Genomic DNA, 24,204 nt, shown 5'->3' with positions numbered 1-24,204 from the left:
ACAATCAGGGCCACAATTCCTAACCGGCTGTTCTAGCAGTCACCAGCCAATCCCTCTCCAATGCCTGAAATACAGCTTTATAGTGTAAAACTAGAAAATGTTGACCATTTCCGCTACTTTGGCAGCCACCTCTCCACCAAAGTCAACATTGAGACTGAAATTCTGAGCTCTGCGAGTGCAGCATTTTTCCGAATGAAGCAGAGTGTTTGAGGACCGGGACATCTGTAGGAACACCAAGGTGCTTGTCTATAAAGCTATTGTGCTCCCAACCCTTCTATACGCCTGTGAGACATGCACTGTCAACAGACGTCACATGCAAATCCTGGAACGATTCCATCAGCGCTGCCTCTGGAAAATCCTGCAAATCTCTTGGGAAGACTAGTGGACAAATGTCAGCGTACTGGAAGAAGCAAAGACCACCAGCATTGAAGCGATGGTCCTCCACCATCAACTCCGCTGGACCGGCCACAATGTCCGGATGCCCGACCACCGTCTCCCAAAGCAGTTGCTCTACTCCGAACTCAAGAACGGAAAACAGAATGCTTTTGGGCAGGAAAAGAGATTTAAAGATGGGCTCAAAGCCAACCTTAAACATTGTGGCATAGACACCGAGAACTGAGAAGCCCTGGCCTGTGAGAACTCCAGCTGGAGGTCAGCTGTGACCAGCAGTGCTGCTGAATTTGAAGAGGCACGAATGGAGGGCAAAAGAGAGAAACATACCAAGAGGAAGGCGCGTCAAGCCAACCCCAACTGGGACTGCCTTCCACCTGGAAACCAATGCCCTCACTGTGGGAGAAAATGTAGATCAAGAATAGGGTTCCACAGTCACCTACGGACCCTCCACCAGAACACCGAACTTGGAGGACCACCATCCTCGGACTACGAGGGGTCACCTAAGTAAGTAAGTTAGGAATTGTGGGAGTTGGAGTCCAAAAGACTTTGAGGGTCAAAGTTTGCCCATGCCTGATTTATCTAAACTAAACTTCAATCCTTCTTCAAACACGCTCCGCTGTGCTATGAGGCTCATTCCCAGGTAAGCATGTCCATGGACTTTAGGGCTATATTTTTAGCAGAGCTGTAACATGACCAAGCCGTGCTATTCCTGACCCTTGCCAAAGATGACGTTATGATACCTGTTGGCGCCTCTTCTAAGATTACCGTTATATGGAAATTTGCACCCTGTGAGAAAAGCGCATTAAATGTATGGACATTTCTACATTGAAAGCAAACTTCATGAAGATCTAGATTAAATTCTAAGGCACTGACATTGTGGGTACTGAAATCCTTACCTGTTATATTTGACCATGTAATACTTTTTAGATCATCTTAAAATGAATGGGTAATTCGATACTATGTCAGCGATTAGAGGTGTCAAACAGAATGTCCAGTGACATTAATGTCTCCTTTGAGACCACACACTTGATGTATTTCAGGCAACCTTTGACAGCCTCATAGGATTTCCTTTTAAATGGACTGCTATTTGTAAAAAGAGAGCGTCTTTTTGAGGAACAAAACCTGAAGCCCACAGTGCATTCAAAACTAGACACAGTATATATACTAGAGCAATGTTTCTCAACCTTCCTAATGCCGTGTCTCCTTAATACAGTTTCTCATGTTGTGGTGACACCCAACAATAACATTATTTTCGTTGCGACTTCATAACTGCAATTTTGCTACTGTTATGAATCTATCTATATAAATAAAAATATAATGTTTGTTTGTGGGATTAACATAACTCAAAAACCACTGAACCAATTGACATGAAATTTTGACACAATACACCTAACAGTCCAATGAGAGTTCATCACCACTAAAAATAATTTTTAAAAAAACCCACCCAGCAGAACGGACTTAAAAACCCCAAAAATACACCACATATATATACATATATACACTCATATACATATACACACACATACGTGTATATATATACCCAAGCACACACAAATATACACATATACACATACATACACATAAATACAAATATGCATATAGACAAGCACACACATATACACAATATACATATACACATATAAACACACAAATATATAGCCATGGTCTAGCACGAAAAATCCTACAACAACCCAGTGATTCGGGCTATGAAAGCCTTCGACAATACACAAATATATACATATATAGCACATCTACACACACACACATGCACACACACATGCACACACATATATATATACACACACACACACACGCGCAAATACAGATATATACACAGATGTAAACACATATATACACACACTCAAAACACATATATACAGACTGGGACACAGAAACGTGTGGCAAGGGATGGCTAGTTGTAATGTAAATATCTGATATGCAGGATATTCACTGGACCAAATACCCAATAAGGCCAAATTTGAATACTGGTGGGGTTGGGGAGGATTGATTTTGTCATTTGGGAGTTGTAGTTCCTGGGATTTATAGTTCACCTACAATCAATGAGCATTCTGAACTCTACAAATGATGGAATTGGACCAAACTTGGCACACAGGACTCCCATGACTAACAGAAAATACTGGAAGGGTTTGGTGGACATTGACCTTGAGTTTTGGAGTTGTAGTTCACCTACATCCAGAGAGCACTGAGGACTCAAACAGTGATGCATATGGACCAAAATTGGCATGAATACTCAATATGCCCAAATGTGAACACTGGTGGAGTTTGGGAAAAACAAACCTTGACATTTGGGAGTTGTGGTTGCTGGGATTTATAGTTCACCTACAATCAAAGAATATTCTGAACCCCACCAACAACAAAATTTGGCTAAACTTCCCACACAGAAGCCCCATGACCAACAGAAAATACTGTTTTTTGATGGTCTTTGGTGACCCCTCTGACAGCCCCTCGCGACCCCCCCCCCCAGGAGTCCCGACCCTCAGGTTGAGAAACACGGTACTAGAGTATAAGCAGAGGTTTTTCAACCCTTTTTAAGGGTGAAAAAGCTCCCCTCGGCTTATACTTGAGTATTTAAAATAATTTTAAATATTAAAACAAATATTAATAAACACTCTAGACTGGGGTCTTTTCTGTTTTGCCAGCCCCCCTTTCCATCCCAACCTTTCCCCCTTTCACGCCTCAGTCATTCCCCCTTCCTCAGTTGCCCCTTCCCACCTCGATCTGTCCTACTTTTCCAGCTACCCCCTTTCCACCTCATTTTCTGACTTTTTCAACGACACTTCCCATTACAACCTTCTCCCATTTCCAATCATTTCCCACCCCCTTCCCCAGCCAGTCTTTCCCACTTCTTCTTATTCATATGCACAAAACATTTTCCCCAAAATATATATCCTTTTTTCATACATTGTGTAAGTCAGCTGAAGCAAGGCTAAGAAATATTTCAAAAGAGATGATTCGTAAGATAACAAAGCATAGCCAAAAGATTAGTTTAGTTTAATTTAACTTGTAATGCTACAAATTATAAAAGAACTCACATCAGCTCCTTGCAAGCATTTCTTCAGCATTGCAACAACTTCCTCTTGAAATGCAACTTCATCCATACATTTTGGACGGCTATTTGACAAAAGAAAGGGAGAAAACACTGAACATGTACTAATTAGTATTTTCTCACCAAAACTATCATATGTGCCCTAAAGATACAGATTGAGTATCCTTTATTTGGAATCTGAGAATCCAAAATACTCCAACATTCGAAATCGTTCACATGAGAGGCTGAGATAGTGACACCTTTCCTTTCTGATGGTTCAATGTACACAAAGTTTTGTTCCATGCAAGGAATTATTTAAAATGTTATATAAAATTACCTTCAAGCTATGTGTATAAACTATAATAACTAAATCTCATGTTTAGACTTGGGTCCTATCTCTAAGATATCTCATTATGTACATATATGCAAATACAACTACAATGTACCAAACTTAATGGAAAAAATGAAACCCAAAGGACTCCTGGTCCTAAGCATTTCAGGCGAAGGACACTCAACCTGTATTTGATTGCTATTATGTTATTGTTTTAACTCTTTTTAAGATGTTTGAGCATTTAATTTTGCTACTGTTAACCGCTTTGAGTTGCTGAGAAAAGCGGTATACAAATATAGTAAATAAATATAGTAAATAAATATTTACCAGTGCACTATCATGTAAATGTTTTGGATTTCAGATCTTATTTTATTTTTTAAAGTTTTGGTATACAGGTAACCCCAGAGTTACAAACAGGGCCTTCTCAGTGGTGGCCCCTCAGCTGTGGAATGCCCTTCCTACAGATATTAGATCGGCCCCCGCCCTGCTGACATTTCGGAGGAAAATGAAGACCTGGTTGTGCAAGCAGGCATTTGAATAGGCAGTGTAACAAACATAGAAATATGGAACAATTGGATGATGAGACTGAATCTTTATTTTAACTATGAGATGCTAATGAGATGTTTTATTGCTTCATATTGACTGTTTATAATGCTGTTTTAATTGCTTTTAATGGTTTTATTATGTTTCTGAGCATTGAATTTTGCTATTGTTAACTGCTCTGAGTCGCCCGAGGGCTAAGAAGAGAGGTATACAAATATAGTAAATAAATAAACACTCCACTTACAAACGATTAAGCGTTAAGAATGGGGGTGAGGCAACAGGAAGCGAGAGAAATCTGCCCCTTGGAAGGGAAATCCACTTCTGGAAGAAGTGAATCTCCACTGAAGCTTCCTCACCAGTCCTTGTTTCCACAACGAACTATTTTTTTCAAAATTCAATTATCACAGGGACAGAAAGTGAGGTGAAATCTTCTGAACAGGGACAGTCAGAAAAAGCAGAACAAACACCACAGTACTCTTAACTCTTCCTGATGCCATCCAGACCTGTGTGTGTGTGTGTGTGTGGCTGGAATTACACTTAAAAATGTACTTGTTCCGATTTACAAACAAATCCATCTTAAGAACTTAAGAAACCTACAGAACTTATCTTGTTTGTAACTTGGGGGCTACCTGTATTGTATTTGCATACCGAAACCACAGAAATCAGTACAAGCAGCAAAAAAATAAATGGAGACATCTAGTGGTTATAATCATATTAACCATTTGAAACACTTCCTATAGACCAGGGGCTTCTTAAACTTTTCCATTCACTACCCCTTGGCATTGAGAATTTTTTTTACATGACCCCAGGTATATAGTTATATAAAATAGGTATAAAAACGAAATATTTACTAATAGCAAATCAGCATTTGCAAGGCTTGCTAAACAGCCTGAATTTTCCTTTTTTTACAAAGTACAGCTCAAGCATCTTCTGCAGAATCCACTGTAAACCCTGCACAACAGATTTGTGTAAATGTCTAAAATAGCCAATAAGTGACCTTCAAAAAGCTTTTACTGCTGCCAAATTTTTAGGATCCCAACACTGAGGTAAGGGGTCTCCCATTTGGGGTCAGGACCCACAGTTTAAGAAACAGTAATCATCCTCTTCCTTGACACTTTGGTTCTTACAACTGGCTAGAGAACTCAAATCCGAAGCCACAACACAAAACGTACTATTTTTCCACCCATGGAACAGGTCGAATCCTTTTCCCCTCTCCACTGCCTCCTGCAGTAGCAGCTGTCCCCTTCTCCTTGGCAGGTAAGGGCTTGGTGCTGATGGAAGATGGGCCTTTCAGAAACGCCTGCATTGGTGCTGCCTCTGTTCAGCCTGGAAAGGAAGTGCATGAGAGGGATTAAAACATATGTTATTAATATTTATCTTAGTAGCTTTATGACAGGTACAATTATTTTGCCCAGAACTATGTCCAGTTCAAGGGTATTGGCAATCTGGAACATATAAAGGGAAGGGCAACCAAAATGGTAACATGCCCAGAATCTAAACCCTATAAGAGGGGGCATGGTTTTTAAAAGGGAATTTTCAGAGATGTTCCCAATGCCCATATGTCCTGATTTACTGCCTCATTGGGCTATTTTTGCAGTGGGCCTATGTTTACAGAAAATGCTGATTGTTTGAGAAAGTGCTCCAGAGAAGAAGTTACTATTCAAGGATAACAGTACATCCAAACAAAACCAGCTAGCTGGTGGCTAGTTAGAACTCCCAAGTTTCCCAGTCGCTCTGGAGCCATGTTTGCAATAGACTAACAGATAAGATACAGTCGTGGTCAGAGAACAACAGACTATAGTTGTACTATGGTTGTGCCATTGTTAGGATCCCCCGTGTACTATGTCAACCAAAATCATAAACAACTAATGGAGCCCCCGGTGGCACAGTGGATTGAACCCCTGTGCCGGCAGGACTGAAGACCGGCAGGTCGCAGGTTCGAATCCGGGGAGAGGCGGATGAGCTCCCTCTGTCAGCTCCAGCTCCTCATGCAGGGACATGAGAGAAGCCTCCCACAAGGATGATAAAAACATCAAATCATCCAGGCGTCCCCTGGGCAACATCCTTGCAGACGGCCAATTCTCTCACACCAGAAGCTACTTGCTCCTGACACGACAAAAAACAATAACAACTAATGAACAACTGTATAGCTAGCTTAGACCAATGAAATGATTTGTCTTTGGGAACCAATGAAAATGTATATTCCATTTACTACCAAAGTGATAAAAGCTCTGCAGCCCCATTTGGGGGGGGGGGGGGGGAACAAACCCTTTGATGGCATTCCTGTATGCTTGTTTGTTGTTATTGCTATGGCTATGCAATAAATAATGTTTTGCAGTTGAAACTACTCAACTTTTGTGGTGTCCTTCCTTGCCCCTCCCTATTGGAAAGGGGGCTCCTGGTTTTTTGGGAAATATTTTGGTTTCTTTGAGGAACGGCTTAGGGGCTGGGAATGTTTACCATGGAGAATATGGATATGACAACCATATTTCAATATTTGAAAGGATGTCATACTGAGGAGGGAAGAAACTTGTTTTCTGCTGCTTGAGACTAAGACACAATAGTGGATTGGATTCAAATTGCAGGAAAAAGGACTCCGCCTAAATATTAGGAAGAACATCCTGAAAGCAAGAGCTGCTCAACTGTGGAATATGCTGCCCGTGAGTCCGATGGATGCTCCTTCTCTGGAGGTTTTTAGACAGAGGGTTTCAACTCCCATTAAAGGATTCCCCCAGCAGGAAGCAGCCGGGCTTTGAAGCTGCAAAGCTATTTAATGCTAATTGCCAGGACTGTAGCGCAGCTGGCTGGGAGTCAGCTGCATTAAGATCACTACTGACCGAAAGGTCATGAGTTCGAAGCCAGCCCGGGTCGCAGTGAGCTTCTGACCAATTTTGTATAGCTTGCTGTTGACTTTTGGAGCCCGAAAGACAGTTGCATCTGTCAAGTAGGACATGTAGGTACTGCTTATGCGGGGAGGCAAATTTAACTAATTTACGAGGTCATAAAAATTTCCAGCAAGTATGCAAAGAATGAGGAAGTACTTCATCAGTGCCACAAATGCTCAGTGAAGCGACAGCTCCCCCGGTGGCCAGAATACCCTCAAGAAAAGCTGGAATGTTACATTGCCTCTGTGTCTGTCTATATATGTTGTGTGTCTATGGCATTGAATGTTTGCCACGTATATGTACATTGTAATCCGCCCTGAGTCCCCTGCGGGGTGAGAAGGTCGGAATATAAATACTGCAAATAAATAAATAAATAAATAAATAAATGAAGGTAGCCAATTACAACATTCACACTTGCTTCAAACAGACAAGAGTTCTTTCTCCCACCCTGGACATTATTCCAGATATATAAATCTTGCTTGTCTAGTTTCCAACAGACCTTACAACCTCTGAGTATGCCTGCCGTAGATGTGGGCGAAACGTCAGGAGAGAATGCTTCTGGAACATCACCATAAAGCCTGGAAAACTCACAACAACCCAAGTCTCTTGTCCTTCTTATTCTTTTGTCTTCTTACGCTTCCAATAATATAATGTACTATATTATATATTATAAGAACACTAGCCATCTCCTGCCACGCGTTACTGTGGCCCAGTCTGTATATATGTGTTTTGTGTGTCTATATATATATATATATGGGTGTATATATATGTGTACATGCATATTGTGTATATTTGTTGTTGTTCATTCGTTCAGTCGTCTCCGACTCTTTGTGACCTCATGGACCAGCCCACGCCAGAGCTCCCTGTCAGCCATCACCACCCCCAGCTCCTTCAAGGTCAGTCCAGTCACTTCAAGGATGCCATCCATCCATCTTGCTCTTGGTCGGCCCCTCTTCCTTTTGCCTTCCACTTTCCTCAGCATAATTGTCTTCTCTAGGCTTTGCTGTCTCCTCATGATGTGGCCAAAGTACTTCAACTTTGTCTCTAGTATCCTTCCCTCCAATTAGCAGTCGGGCTTTATTTTATTTATTGTGTATATATGTGTGTATATATGTGTATATGTTTGTGCAGGTATGTGTATATATGTAAATATATATATATGTGTGTGCGTGTGTGTGTGTGTGTATTTGTGCATATATATCCGTGTGTATGAATGTGTGCATCTGTATATGTATATGAGTGTATGTGTCTATGTATATGGTGTTGCTACTAAGAGGTTGCAACGTACTTTTTCTAAGTTGTTGTAAGGATCAATGTTGTTTGTGCTATAACTTTAAGTTGCTGTAAGGTTCAAGGCTGTTTGTGCTACAGCTGTTTCAGTTAATTGAAGAGTTAATTGAGAGTATTATTTTCATGTGTATAAAGATAGCTACTGTGTGCTTAGTGTTCTTTGCCATTGTGCCTTTATGCTATTGTGCATCTCTGCCTCTGTGCCATTCTGCCTTGTGTAAGCCGGGGACTATGCTGCAGATGTCCTGCGAAGACACAGCCATGAGAAGAGGACAAGGATTCCTGCTTATCACAACTGAGTAATGATATCTCTCAGAAGATATTGTTTCATGTTACTTTTGTGGAAACAGCAATCCTGCTATTTTGTTTTTGTATGCTGCCAATACTACAATATTTTTCTTTTCTACTTTAAGCCGAAGTCTCGTGTGTTTTTCTTTTATGAGTCAATTCATCACACACAGTTAACTGGGCTAGAGTCAATCTGCATGCTACTCATGCTAACGCATGACATATGGTGTATTTTGGGGGGTTTTAAGTCTGTTCCGCTGGGGTTGTGTGTGTGTTTAGAGCTAATGGACACTCGTTGGATTGTTAGGTGTATTGTGTCCAAATTTTGTGGCAATTCGTCCAGTAGCTTTTGAATTATGTTAATCCCACAAACGAACGTTACATTTTTATTTATATAGATTGCAATCTAAAACCATACTGAAAATATCAAACCATAATACTAAATTATATTATAATAGGTAAAGGTTTTTCCTCTGACATTAAGTCCAGTCGTGTCCAACTCTAGAGGGTGGTGCTCATCTCCATTTCTAAGCTGAAGAGCCGGCGTTGTCCATAGACACCTCCAAAGTCATGTGGCCGGCATGACTGCAATATAAAATACTAAACTACAGTATCAAGATCATTCACACCTGAGTTTTTTCAAAATGGATGTTAAGAAAAGATGAGAAAAAAAGGTTTTTAAACATCCCAGTTAAAACAATGCCACACAAAGGTGAATGCACCTACACTGTACAGTTAATGCGGTTTGACACCGCTTTAACTACCATGGCTCCATGCTATAGAAGCTTGGGGTTTATAATTTGGTAGCAGAGAATGCTAACAGCCTTCTAAACCTACAACTCCCAGGAGCCAAGGCACCTAAAGCCAGACAAGGCCGCAGCCACCGCTAGATTTATACTTACCTTCTATCTCCCGCCAAAACCACTCACTTTCCTCTTCCCCGCCCACTTTTAGAGGCCACTTCCGCATCGGTCTGGGCACTCTAGGACAGTCGTTTCCTAAACTTGCCTCCTCCAGCAGTTTTGGACTTCAACTCCCAGCAGCCTCAACCAGCCATGTCAACAGCTGAGAATTCTGGGAGATGAAGTCTGAGAGATGTAACGCCTCTGACGTAAGAGTTTTTTCTAGGAGGAGGGGCCTGTTGGAAAGAGGCGGTAACAAAAGATGGAAATACCATATCACGTGTCACGCCATATATGGAAATATGGGTCAGGCTCAGGACCTTTAGCTCCAAGCCGGGCAAAGTCGCTCACTCTGCGCATGCGTTTAAACGCAGCTCCTGCGGACTTGTATCCTTCTGGAGAGTTTGGCAGAGGGCGTTTGCTTTAAGTGCGCATGCGCATATCCGCAATTATATTGTACAGGGATTTTACTTAGCCTAAGGTACCAGAGCCTGTCTGATGTCGGAAGCTAAGCAGGGTCGGCGCCGGTTGTGACTTGGATGGGAGTCCATCCATTGAAAACCAGCATATCTGCAATTATACTATTGTAATCTACAGGGATTTTAGGTAGCCTAAAGTACATGCTGGCCACATGACCTTGGAGGTGTCTACGGACAACGCTGGCTCTTCGGCTTAGAAATGGAGATGAGCACCACACCCCAGAGTCAGACATGACTGGACTTAATGTCAGGGGACTACCTTTACTTTTTAAGGTACTAGAACCTGTCTGATTTTGGAAGCTAAGCAGGGTCGGCGCTGGTTGTGACTTGGATGGGAGTCCATCAATGGAAGACTAGCATATCTGCATTTATATTGTACAGGGATTTTAGGTAGCTTAAGATACCAGAACCTGTTTGATTTTGGAAGCTAAGCAGGGCCGGTCCTGGTCGAGACTTGGATGGGAGTCCATCCATTGAAGACCAACATATCTGCAATTATATTGTACAAGGATTTTAGGTAGCCTAAAGTACTAAAAGCTGTCTGATTTTGGAAGCTAAGCAGGGCCGGTCCTGGTTGAAACTTGGATGGGAGTCCATCCATTGAAAACCAGCATATGTGCAATTATATTGTACAGGGATTTTAGGTAGCCTAAGGTACCAGAGCCTGTCTGATTTTGGAAGCTAAGCAGGGTCGGCCCTGGTTGACACTTGGATGGGAGTCCATCCATTGAAAACCAGCATATCTGCAATTATATTGTACAGGGATTTTAGGTAGCCTAAGGTACTAGTCATGCTGTCATGCTGGCCACATGACCTTGGAGGTGTCTATGGACAACACCGGCTCTTCGGCCTAGAAATGGAGATGAGCACCACACCCCAGAGTCAGACATGACTGGACTTAATGTCAGGGGACTACCTTTACCTTTACTAAGGTACTAGAACCTGTCTGATTTTGGAAGCTAAACAGGGTCAGCCCTGGTTGAGACTTGGATGGGAGTCCATCCATTGAAGACCAGCATATCTGCAATTATATTGTACAGGGATTTTGCTTAGCCTAAGATACCAGAGCCTTCTGATGTTGGAAGCTAAGCAGGGTTGGCCCTGGTTGACACTTGGATGGGAGTCCATCCATTGAACACCAGCATATCTGCAATTATATTGTACAGGGATTTTAGGTAGCCTAAGGTACCAGAACCTGTCTGATTTTGGAAGCTAAGCAGGGTCGGTCCTGGTTGGGACTTGGATGGGAGTCCATCCATTGAAGACTAACATATCTGCATTTATATTGTACAGGGATTCTAGGTAGCCTAAAGTACCAGTATCTGGCTGATTTTGGAAGCTAAGCAGGGTCAGCCTTGGTTGAGACTTGGATGGGAGTCCATCCATTGAATAACAGCATATCTGCAATTATATTGTACAGAGATTTTGCTTAGCCTAAGATACCAGAACCTGTCTAATTTGGAAACTAAGCAGGGTTGGTCCTGGTTGAGACTTGGATGGGAGTCCATCCATTGAAGACCAGCATATCTGCAATTATATTGTGCAGAGATTTTAGGTAGCCTAAGATACCAGAACCTGTCTGATTTTGGAAGCTAAGCAGGGTCAGCCCTGGTTGAGACTTGGATGGGAGTCCATCCATTTATTTATGTATTTATATACAGCTTTTATATTCCGCCCTTCTCACCCCGCAGGGGACTCAGGGTGGATTACAGTGTACACATATATGGCAAACATTCAATGCCAATTTTAACATACAACATATACAGACATACACAGAGGCTATTTAACTTTTTCTGGCCGCCAGGGGAGCTGTCGCTTTCATCGTCCATCTGCGACACTGATGAAGTACTTCCGCATTCTCCGCGTGCTTTCTGCTGGAGTGCTTTGCTCGAGTCTTTTTTATGGCCTCATAAATTAGTTAATTTAGCCTCCCCACACTTTAAGGTGGTACCTAATTTTTCTACTTGACAAATGCAACTGTCTTTCGGGTTGCAAAGGTCGACAGCAGGCTACACACAATTGGTTGGAAACCCACTCCATCCCGGGCTGGCTTCGAACTCATGACCTTTTGGTCAGAGTGATCCATTGAACACCAGGTGCTGCAGGCTCTATTTCAGGAGAAGTAGTTGGCAATATATATATGTATATATATACACACACATACATATATACACATACATACATATACACCTTGCATTCACAAACCCTATGAAATTCATGATAGTTAAAGTGGTGTCAAACTGCATTAATTCCACAGTGTAGACTCAAAGATTTGAAGAAGCGTTTCCCTTTCTGTTTCATAAGTGGGAACTTAATAAACAGGACACAATGCAAAGCAAAACAATATGGGTTGTTATAGGTTTTTCCGGGCTGTATGGCCATGTTCTGGAGGCATTTTCTCCTGACCTTTCACCTGCATCTATGGCAAGCATCCTCAGAGGTAGTGAGGTGACCTCACTACCTTTTGCTCCTGATTGACTTAACTACTTCCATGTGTAATCAAAGTTTGCTTGATTTCTGAAATCAGGGACACTTTTAAAACCAGCAGAAAGATTTCAGTCCTATTTATTCAAACCACTTCATCAGCCCGAAATGCTCTGTTTCAGGTTGACTGAGCATGTCAACCCACCTGTCCGTTTTCGAAGCCTTATTTATTTACCCAGAATTTAAAGTTTCTAAAAATACAAGGTAAACAATTCAAAGGCAGAGCGCCTTGTGCCACAATAGCCTGAAGACTAAACAGATTTGGCGCACATCGCAATCAAAGGATGGCAGAGAGAGGAAGGAAGTAAACAAAAAGGGAACAAAGAAAGAAGGACATGAGTTGCTGAAGGAAGTTTGCTTCTACCTTCTACATCACAATGAAGACTGGGCTCCAATATTAGTAGATCTTGGGGTGCATCTACATCAGGCATGGGCAAACTTCAGCCCTCCAGGTGTTTTGGACTCCAACTCCCACAATTCCTAACTTACTTACTTGGGCGATCCCACGTTGCCCAAGATCAGTGTACTAGCGGTGGATCCGTAGGTGACTGTAGAGTCCTATTCTGGATCTGCGTGTTCTCCCACAGTGAGGGCATCGGTTTCCAGGTGGAAGGCAGTCTCGGTCGAGGTTGGCTTGATGGGCCTTCCTCTTGGCACGTTTCTCTCTTTCGCCCTCCATTCAGGCCTCTTCAAATTCTACAGCACTGCTGGTCACAGCTGACCTCCAGCTGGAGTTCTCACAGGCCAGGGCTTCCCAGTTCTCAGTGTCTATGCCAGAGTTTTTAAGGTTGGCTTTGAGCCCATCTTTAAATCTCTTTTCCGTTCTTGAGTTTGGAATAGAGCAACTGCTTTGAGAGAAAGTGGTCGGGCATCCGGACAATGTGGCTGGTCCAGCGGAGTTGATGGTGGAGGACCATTGTTTCAATGTTGGTCTTTGCTTCTTTCAGCACACTGACATTTGTCTGCTTGTCTTCCCTAGAGATTTGCAGGATTTTCCAGAGGCAGCGCTGATAGAATCGTTCCAAGAGTTGCATGTGATGTCTGTAGACAGTCCACATCTCGCAAACGTATAGCAGGGTTGGAAGGACAAGAAGAATCTCCTTTCTTGTAGTTTGAAGCCATTGTTTTGCATCCTAGTCTCCAGGGAAGCAGAAAACAAGCTTGCTCCCTCCTCCCTGTGGCTTCCTCTCACATATTTATACATGGCTATCATATCTCCTCTCAGCCCTCTCTTCTTCAGGCTAAACATGCCCAGCTCCTTAAGCCGCTCCTCATAGGGCTTGTTCTCCAGACTCTTGATCATTTTAGTCGCCCTCCTCTGGACACATTCCAGCTTGTCAATATCTCTCTTCAATTGTGGTGCCCAGAATTGGACTCAATATTCCAGGTGTGGTCTAACCAAGGCGGACTAGAGGGGTAACATGACTTCCCTGGACCTAGACACTATGCTCCTCTTGATGCAGGCCAAAATCCCATTGGCTTTTTTCCCGCCACATCACATTGTTGGTTCATGTTTAACTTGTTGTCCATAAGGACTCCAAGATCTTTTTCACACGTACTGCTCTCGAGCCAGGCGTCCTCCAAACTATTGGTGGAGCTTGTGTAATAGAGATGAAGAAGGAAGAATTCCATCTTTCTATTCCAATCTAGGCATCTATAGATGCATTTCAACTCAATAAATAGGAAGAAAATACCTTCAAGTTATTCTGTTGTCACAGCTGCAACCCGCTTAGGGCAGAGACAGCATCAACTATTAAATGAATTTTTTTTTGCGCATGCCTTGTTGCTGAACACAAAAACCAAGGCACAGCCAGCCATGAAAGAAGACCACCACCACCAAAGCAATCGCTTGAGCTGGAGGGAGATCTGCAAGGGGGAAAGATGACCCAGCGAGGGTCTCCATAGCAACTGCAGTATATTGAAAAAGAAGGCAACACGCTAAAATTACATCATTCTGCTGGGAAAGGAAAGCTATAATTTGGTTTGGGGCAATTTGAAATAAATAGCTTCCTGTTACTGGGCACGGAGGCGGCATCTGCCATTAAATCAGGTCAAATCAGATGTAAAAGGCAATGAAGGGTCGGGAGTGTTCCTTTCTATTTTCTTGGAAGATTAGACTTGACGTTATATAGGGAGCAGTGTTGTCGAATCAGCGCTTGCTGGGTTTAAAGCTCTGGGATCTCCATCATCATGTCATAGTTGTCTGGTCATTTTCATACATGATTTGGAGACTCCCAGAAAGAGATATTCATTCCATCCACCCAGATATTGGGTGCATTATTACTCTGTTCTTGGCATCCATTTCTTGTTAAAATAATCATTTTCCCATTGACATAAATAGTACACCTGGACCTTTCCCTTTTCAGTGACACTCAGATTTTTGAGAAGTGTTGATATGTCCTCTGGGGCTGGATCTACGCTGCCGTATAATGCAGTTTCAGATGATATGCTTTGAATTGTATTATATGAGTCTACACTGCCATACAATCCAGTTCGATGCAGTTAATTTGGCATTCTCAAACTGCATTATATGGCTGTGTAGACCCAGCCTGCCAATATCGGCTGGATAATGGAGAAAGGCAGGGAGCTTCAGAAAAACATCTATTTCTGCTTCATTGACTATTCTAAATCCTTTGACTGTGTGGATCATAATAAATTGTGGCAAGTACTTGGTGGGATGGGCATCTCAAGCCACCTTGTCTCTCTCCTGAGGAATCTGTACAAGGACCAAGTAGCAACAGTCAGAACTGACCACGGAACAACAGACTGGTTCCAGATTGGGAAAGGCGTACGGCAAGGCTGCATACTCTCACCCAACCTTTTTAACTTGTATGCAGAACACATCATGCGATGTGCGGGGCTGGATGAATGCAAAGCTGGGGTTAAGATTGCTGGAAGAAACATTAACAACCTCAGATATGCAGATGACACCACTCTGATGGCCGAAAGCGAGGTGGAGCTGAGGAGCCTTCTCATCAAGGTGAAAGAAGAAAACGCAAAAGCTGGGTTGCAGCTAAACATCAAAAAAACCAAGATTATGGCAACAAGAATGATTGACAACTGGAAAATAGAGGGAGAAAACGTGGAGGCCATGACAGACTTTGTATTTCTAGGTGCAAAGATTACTCCAGATGCAGACTGTGGCCAGGAATTCAGAAGACACTTACTTCTTGGGAGGAGAGCAATGTCCAGTCTCGATAAAATAGTAAAGAGTAGAGACATCAGACTGGCAACAAAGATCCGCCTAGTCAAAGCCATGGTATTCCCTGTAGTCACCTACGGATGTGAGAGCTGGACCTTAGGGAAGGCTGAGCAAAGGAAGATAGATGCTTTTGAACTGTGGTGTTGGAGGAAAGTTCTAAGAGTGCCTTGGACTGCAAGAAGATCCAACCAGTCCATCCTCCAGGAAATAAAGCCCAACTGCTCACTGGAGGGAAGGATACTAGAGACAAAGTTGAAGTCCCTTGGCCACATCATGAGGAGACAGCAAAGCCTGGAGAAGACAATTATGCTTGGGAAAGTGGAAGGTAAAAGGAAGAGGGGCCGACCAAGGGCAAGATGGATGGATGGCATCCTTGAAGTGACTGGACTGACCTTGAAGGAGCTGGGGGTGGCGACGGCCGACAGGGAGCTCTGGAGTGGGCTGGTCCATGAGGTCACGAAGAGTCGGAGACGACTGAACGAATGAACAACAACACAGACTCAGTCTGAGAATCAGGATGGTGCTGTTGCTCTCTAGCCTTGAGGCACCTTTTCACCCAGCACCACATCAGAGTCCAGTAGTACTATTGTTATGGCTGATAGGAGAGATAATACCAAGAGCGATCCTATGTGTGAGGCAGAAAAGGTACGCTTATTTTCAGCTGAGAAAACTTGAATCATGAACTTGAGAGCTGAGATAGAAACCCAAGCCTTATGGCAACATTGTCTCCTCTGAGAGACACCAAGTAAACCCCACTTAATTTAAGCCCAAGACTGACAAGATGACATGAGATCATGCCGAACGCACTTGGGCTTCAAGGACTTCTCACAGAGTCTCTCAGAACGCCTAATTAATCTATCTTTCACTCCCTCCATCTGGAGATCTAATCTGACTTTGCAAGAAAACTCCCCATCAGCCAAAGGGTGTTTCCTAAGAGAAATTTACCTTTCACTGGTTTCCCTTTCCCCTATTGCTAAGGAACGAATATTGGAATCCAAAACATCCTCTGCCTCATCTTCAACTGCCTCTAATTCTATCTGTTCTAAGGCCTGAATTCTCCATGATGACACATAGACTCCTCATTTTGAAACCCATCATCCCCCTCATCCTCTGAGAACTCCCTAGCCACTTGTTGTGTCAGGTACAGTGGTTTGAGCTTTGTGCCACATCTCTAGCAAATAGAGTTCAAATCTCTGCTCAGCCATTAAACCCACTGGTTGGCCTTGGGCAAATCACACTCTCTCAGTCTCAAAGGAAGGCAAAGCCAAATGCCCTCTGAACTAATCTTCCAAATAATAATAATTTTTAAAAACTGTGGTAGGGTCACCATAGGTCAGAAATTACTTGAAGGCACACAGCAATAGCAAATATGTTCTCCTTTAATCTTCTCAAGGTTAGAAATATACAGTTCCTTCTGACATACTCAGATCCATATGTCATTCAACTAACTAGACCAATGGATCAATTGTTGAATGGTACAACTGATTCCATGGGTCTACTCTAGACAAGGCAAGCAATAGGATTCTTAGAATATATTATTTTGGTTCTGATTTATGGCCAACCTATCACAGGGTTTGATTGCCAGGGTTTATTCAGAGGGTTTGCCTTTGCCTTTCTCTGAGGCTGAGAAAATGTCAGTTGCCCAATGTCTCCATGGCCAGAGTAATAGCCCAATGCTCAAACCACTATGCTAGAGCCCCCAGTGGTGCAATGTATTAAACTGAAGACTGACAGAGCATGGCAATTCAGCCCAGAAAACTCACAGCAACCCAGTATTTATTTATCGTATCAGGAATGAACCAAACAGTTGTATTGTATTAAAACAAACACAAAGTTTTAAAACTTGCATTCCATTAAATGCCCCTTGACCAGGAGCTGGCCAATCAGAGTGCCTCTGGTGTTGCTATAAGGAGGTCCTCCATTGTGCATGTGGTGGGGCTCAGACTGCATTGTAACAGGTAGTCTGTGGTTTGTTCTTTTTCACACTCGCATGTTGTAGACTCCACTTTATGGCCCCATTTCATAAAGCTCTGCATCTCGTGGTGCCAGAGTGCAGTCTGTTCAGCGCCTTCCAAGTCTCCCAGTTTTCCGTGTGCTCAGCAGAGAGTCTCTCATTTGGTATCAGCCATTGATTGAGGTTCTCGGTTTGAGCCTGCCACTTTTGGACTCTCGCTTGCTGAGGTGTTCCAGCAAGTGTCTCTGTAGAAAACTATTTCTTGATTTAAGTAATTGGCGTGCTGGCTGACATCCAAACAGGGAATGGGCCAAATATGTCACTGCCTTGGTCCTTTCACTATTGGTTGCTACTGCCTGGAAGATGTCAGGTGGTGCAATACTGGCTAAACAGCATAATTTCTCCAGTGGGGTAGGGCACAGACACCCCATGATAACACGGCATGTCTCATTAAGAGCCACATCCACTGTTTTAGCGTGGTGAGATGTGTTCCACACTGGGCATGCATACTCAGAGTAACAAAGTGCAAGGGAAGATATCTTCACTGTATCTGGTTGTGATTCCCCGATTGTGCCAGTCAGCTTTCATATGATATTGTTAATAGTGCCTACTTTTTGCTTGATGTTCAGGCAGTGCTTCTTGTAAGTCGGAAAATGGTCTAGGGCAACTCCCAGGTATTTGGGTGCGCTGCAATGCTCCAGTGGGATTCCTTCCCAGGTAATCCTCAGAGCTCGAACTGCTTGTCTGTTCTTAAGATGAAAAGCACATGTCTGTGTTTTAGATGGATTAGGAACCAGCTGGTTTTCCCTGTAATAGGCAGTAAGAGCACCTAGACCAGTGTTTCTCAACCTTCCTAATGTTGCGACCCCTTAATACAGTTGCTCCTGTTGTGGTGACCCTCAACTATAACATTATTTTTGTTGCTACTTCCTAACTGTAATTTTGCTACTGTTATGAATCGTAATGTAAATATCTGATATGTAGGTTGTATTTTCATTCACTGGACCAAATTTGGCACAAATATCCAATACGCCCAAATTTAAATACTGGTGGGGTTGGGGGCGGGGATTGATTTTGTCATTTGGGAGTTGTAGTTGGTGGGATGTATAGTTCACCTACACTCAAAGACCATTCTGAGTTCCACCAATGATAGAATTGAACCAAACTTGTCACACAGAACTCCCATGGCACACTGAAAATACTGGGTTTGGTGGGCATTGACCTTGAGTTTTGGAGTTGTAGTTCACCTACATCCAGAGAGCACTGTGGACTCAAACAATAATGGATCTGGACCAAAATTGGCACGAATACTCAATAATCCCAAATGTGAACACTAGTGAAGCTTGGGGGAAATAGACCATGACATTTGGGAGTTGTGATTGCTGGGATTTAAAGTTCCCCTACTATCAAAAACCATTTTGAATCCCACCAATGATAGAATTGGGTCAAACATACCACACAGAACCCCCATAACTACCAGAAAATATTGTGTTTTCTGATGGTCTTTGGAGACCCCTCTGACACCCCCTCACGACCCACCCAGGGGTCCCGACCTCCAGGTTGAGAAACACTGACCTAGAGCTTCAGAGAACTTCTGTTTAATCATCTGAACATGAGGAAGAACTTCCTGACTGTGAGAGCCATTCAGCAGTGGAACTCTCTGCCCTGGAGTGTGGTGGAGGCTCCTTCTTTGGAAGCTTTTAAACAGAGGCTGGATGGCCATCTGTCAGGGGTGATTTGAATGCAATATTCCTGCTTCTTGACAGGGGGTTGGACTGGATGGCCCATGAGGTCTCTTCCAACTCTTTGATTCTATGATTCTATCTCAAAGCTCCCTGCTTGAGTGGTGATGGCACGATCATCAGCATAGATGAAACAGTGGCTGGTCATTTGTGTAAACATTGATGGACAGCAACCCAGTGATTCCAGCCATGAAAGCCTCCGAGAACACATTGAACTCTCCCTAGAAGCCAAGGCAACTAATGTATTATATTTTGGACATATTACTGGAAAAGACAACTATGCTTAGAAAGGTAAATGACAGTTGAAAATAATAAGATTGCATAGATGGACAGACTCAATGAAGGAAAGCACAGCACTTTGTCTATAAGACCTGAGTTAAGGACAGGGAGACTTGGAGGTCTCCCGTTTATGGAGTAGCCATAAGTCAAAGTTGACTTGATGGCAATTAATGACAAGGAGAGTAACAGCTGGGCTCCCAATTAGCATTAGAGCCCTCAATCCATCATGGCTTGTCTTCCAAAGGACATCTGGAAATACTCAGGGGATCTCTCAGCATCCAGCCCAAGGCAGCTGCCCTGCTCTTACATCCAGTTGAATCAGCCCTGGATATCTTTGATCTCCAATTTACTCTCTCATTTAATTCATCCGATCCAATGGGCTTTGCTCTTATTTTATAATTTCCCCGCTTTAAATAGTTAATCCACGCTCGCTCTTCCTGGGCTTCTAAGAATTGCAACCAGTCTGAGCCAATCTCCCGGGAGCATTTCTTGATGTGCAAAGGGAACCATATTCACATTTCATTCTTAAAATGATGACAAGAAAATCGGCCATTTGAAATCCGACAGGGATTTCGTGCCTTCGGTTGCTGTGTTTCCCATACCAGATTAAATAATTAGGCATTAATTAGTTTCACAAAATGCTGTATATTATTCTGGGGAAAAGGAGGAGGGAGGTAATTTATGATAAACTGTAATCCTACATTCCTTTTAAGTGCATCAAATGATGTCTTTCCCCCATATGTTTTGCAGGGTCGACGATTAGGCTTTGATGCAGGCATGCTAGGATTGCTTCTTCTCAAATTACAGTTTTCGGATTAATTTAGTGATTTTTCCATGCAACCCAAAGGGACATAACAAATATATTATGCATAAACAATACAAAAAAAAATTGCAAATCTGATAAATATTAAAGTATATTGCAGGAAAAGGTAAAAAGTAAAGAAAGAGATAGTGTTTCTGTTTACAACATGTATAACTTGTATTGTCGAAGGCTTTCATGGCCAGAATCACTGGGTTGTTGTAGGTTTTTTCGGGCTATATATAGCCATGGTCTAGAGGCATTCTCTCCTGACGTTTCGCCTGTATCTATGGCAAGCATCCTCAGAGGTAGTGAGGATCCTCACTACTAGGCTTGGGTAACCACAGAAAAATTTGGTTCTAAACTCATTTCGTTTTTAGGGGGGCCCTTGCGTTTCGTTTTTTTAAAGAATTCTGAAATTTTCCTTTAAAAAAGTTCGAAATATACGAAATTTCGTAAAATTACGAATTCGTTAATGGCGGACGCGATTGCGCAATATGCTAAAAAACCCTCCAAATGGGACAGGGGGAACTTCTGAAGCTTCCCTCTCCCTCTGTTGTTGACTGTTGGTGTGATAATTTATTTTTTATCACTGACAAAACAAACAACTATAAAACTTGCACCAGACATACGGAAATAATTACAAAACAATTACGAAACAATTTCGAAACAATGTTGAACCAATTATGAATCAATTACGAAACAATACGAAATAAACTGGAAAATTGTTTCAATTTTTAATTACTCCTCACAGTAGTCCTGCATGGCTCAATATTGGATCGTAAGCTAATTTAAATACGAATTAATAACGAATTATGAAATTAACGAACGAAACCGCCCAAGCCTACTCACTACCTCTGAGGATGCTTGCCATAGATGCAGGCGAAACGTCAGGAGAGAATGCCTCTAGACCATGGCCATATAGCCCGAAAAATCCTACAACAACCCATGTATAACTTGTTAATTCTACTCTAGCCTGGGAAATCAGCTGTGTCCTTAAAAGCTCACAGTGTCCTTAAACGCAGCATCACTTCCAGACAGCATCTACACTACCAAATTAATGCAGTTTGACACCACTTTGAATGCCTTGGCTGAGTGCTATAGAATCCCGAGAGCAAGAGTTTGGTGAGGCACCAGGACTCTTTGGCAGAGAAGGCTAAAGAAGTGCAAGATGCATCTCTTGCCTAGATGTCAAGACTCTAAAAGCTCTTTTCCGTAGTAGCCTCAGGGCTTCTGTTAAGTTCCCAGATATCCATGGTTATAACTTATCCAAACTACAAAATATATCCACACTCCTGAAATATTTTTGAGTTCGCATGCTATTCTATGATATGCCTCCAGCCCATGTATAGCCAAAATATAGAATTTACTATTTTCCATTGTTTCAGGTCTCATGAGGTGAGTATGGATACGGTGGCCATACAACAATACACCTCATTTTCATAAATAACTTTCCTATGGGGAGGGCTAGTAGTCACTACATAATTCTAAACATTCATTGATTAAATTGAGGGAAGTCATAGTCCACTCCACTCTGGTTTGGCCAGACCTCACCTGGAATAACATTGTGTCCAATTCTGGGCAAAGCAATCAAGGGATGTGTTAGGGTTAGGGTTAGGGCAACTGGAAGGAAAACAACTTCAAAAGTGGCAGAAATTATTATTATTATTATTATTATTATTATTATTATTATTATTATTTGATACACAACAAGATGAGTCCACAGCAAACACTCTGCTGGCTGTTGTATTGGATCACACGTCGGACAGTTCCCAAGTGTCTAGGACTGTGTGATGTCTCGGCTAATAATGCGTGCAGGAAGGTGGCCTTCTGCAGCTGGCAGATGGTAATTTTGTCAGCACCGATTATTATTATTATTATTATTATTATTATTATTATTATTATTAGCTGTACCCGCCACGCGTTGCTGTGGCCAACCTTCCCTCCCACTTTCTCTCCTTTCTTTCTTTCTTTCTTTCTTTCTTTCTTTCTTTCTTTCTTTCTTTCTTTCGTCTTTCTCTCCTTCATTCGTTCTCTTCTTCTTCCCTTCCTCCCCCTCCCACCTTTTCTTTCCTTTTCTCTTTCTCCCCTTTCTTCCTTTTCTGACTATTCTTGGACTGCAACTCCTAGCAGTCCTCCTATCTATCTACCTACCTATCTCTATCTAATCTATCTATAATCTGGAGGATTGCTGGGAGCTGCAGTCCAGGAATAGGAAATTGGAAAAATGCAGGGATTGGGATGCTCTCAAAGAAATCCAAGAAGAAGAAAGCTTGCAGCTTGGAAGCAATGCATTTGGATCCTCTTCCTCTCCTGAAGGACCTGGTCTAGGGGATGCTGGGAGCTGTAGTCTGGAAGAGAGTGCAGATATGCTATTGTGTATTTTGTTTGCCAGGGGGAGTTGTTTTTGCGCATGCGCTGTAGTGTCTTTTTGCTTCTTTGGCTTCTTCTGTTGTGTTTCTCAGTGTTTTTATGGGTGATGGTCACTTGATGCCGTGATAGGTGTCTTGTGTCCAAATTTGGTGTCAATTCGTCCAGTGGTTTTTGAGTCATGTTAATCCCACGAATGAACATTACATTTTTATTTATGTTGTTGTTGTTCATTCGTTCAGTCGTCTCCGACTCTTTGTGACCTCACGGACCAGCCCACGCCAGAGCTCCCTGTCGGCCGTCACCACCCCCAGCTCCTTCAAGGTCAGTCCAGTAACTTCAAGGATGCCATCCATCCATCTTGCCCTTGGTCGGCCCCTCTTCCTTTTGTCTTCCACTTTCCCCAGCATCATTGTCTTCTCCAGGCTTTGCTGTCTCCTCATGATGTGGCCAAAGTACTTCAACTTTGTCTCTAGTATCCTTCCCTCCAATGAGCAGTCGGGCTTTATTTCCGGGAGGATGGACTGGTTGGATCTTCTCACAGTCCAAGGCACTCTCAGAACTTTCCTCCAACACCACATATATATTTATTTATATAGATTATTATATCTTACCAACCTCTCTCCAAGCCTATGAAACCAAAATTGCTAGAAGGAAATGGTGATTGCAAGAGGAGCACAACAACAAACAAGCTTTGTGCAGAGGAGCAGGTTGAGAGGTGACGTGAGCATCATGTATAAATATTTATTTATTTATTTATTTACGATATTTATACGTCGCCCTTTTCAACCTCGAAGGAGACTCAAGGCGGCTTTACACATAGGCAACTATTCAATGCCTTAAAAACAGTATACAATCAAATAAACATTTGAATTAAGAATCAAGTTAATACACATTACAACTGTTAAAAAACTGTGTATCTATATATCTGTATCTGTATCTATCTATCTATCTATCTATCTATCTATCTACATCAATTTTATATATGAATCTTCCCTTCATATGTTTGCAGGTATTTGCAGATCCTATATAGATATAATTATCTATAGAGAGATGTCTAGATAGATATATATGAATACAGATATATAGGGCTTGCATATATTATAAGGGGGAAATGAACACACAAATGTATATAGACATGTCTGGATAGATATGAATATAGATATAGAGGGCTTGCAAATATTGCAGGGGAAATGCACACACTTACTTACTTACTT

General features: G+C 42.4%; 1 protein-coding gene across 1 annotated transcript in view; it reads right to left on the bottom strand.

Annotated features, from left to right (window-relative positions):
• RFC4 (replication factor C subunit 4) overlaps positions 1 to 9,762 on the bottom strand; it is a 33,048-nt gene extending 23,286 nt beyond the window's left edge. The window contains exons 1-3 of the mRNA XM_060767429.2: positions 9,679 to 9,762; positions 5,486 to 5,639; positions 3,447 to 3,525 (exon numbers count right to left, since the gene is read on the bottom strand). Of these exons, the coding sequence (XP_060623412.2) occupies positions 3,447 to 3,525; positions 5,486 to 5,619 (213 nt within the window). The 5' untranslated portion in view covers positions 5,620 to 5,639; positions 9,679 to 9,762. The remainder of the gene's footprint in view (positions 1 to 3,446; positions 3,526 to 5,485; positions 5,640 to 9,678) is intronic.
• Positions 9,763 to 24,204: the final 14,442 nt, after the last annotated feature.

Source organism: Anolis sagrei, chromosome 3 (genome assembly GCF_037176765.1).
Source record: "Anolis sagrei isolate rAnoSag1 chromosome 3, rAnoSag1.mat, whole genome shotgun sequence".
Classification (NCBI taxonomy): Eukaryota; Metazoa; Chordata; class Lepidosauria; order Squamata; family Dactyloidae; genus Anolis; species Anolis sagrei.
This window is presented reverse-complemented; position numbering and strand designations above follow the sequence as displayed.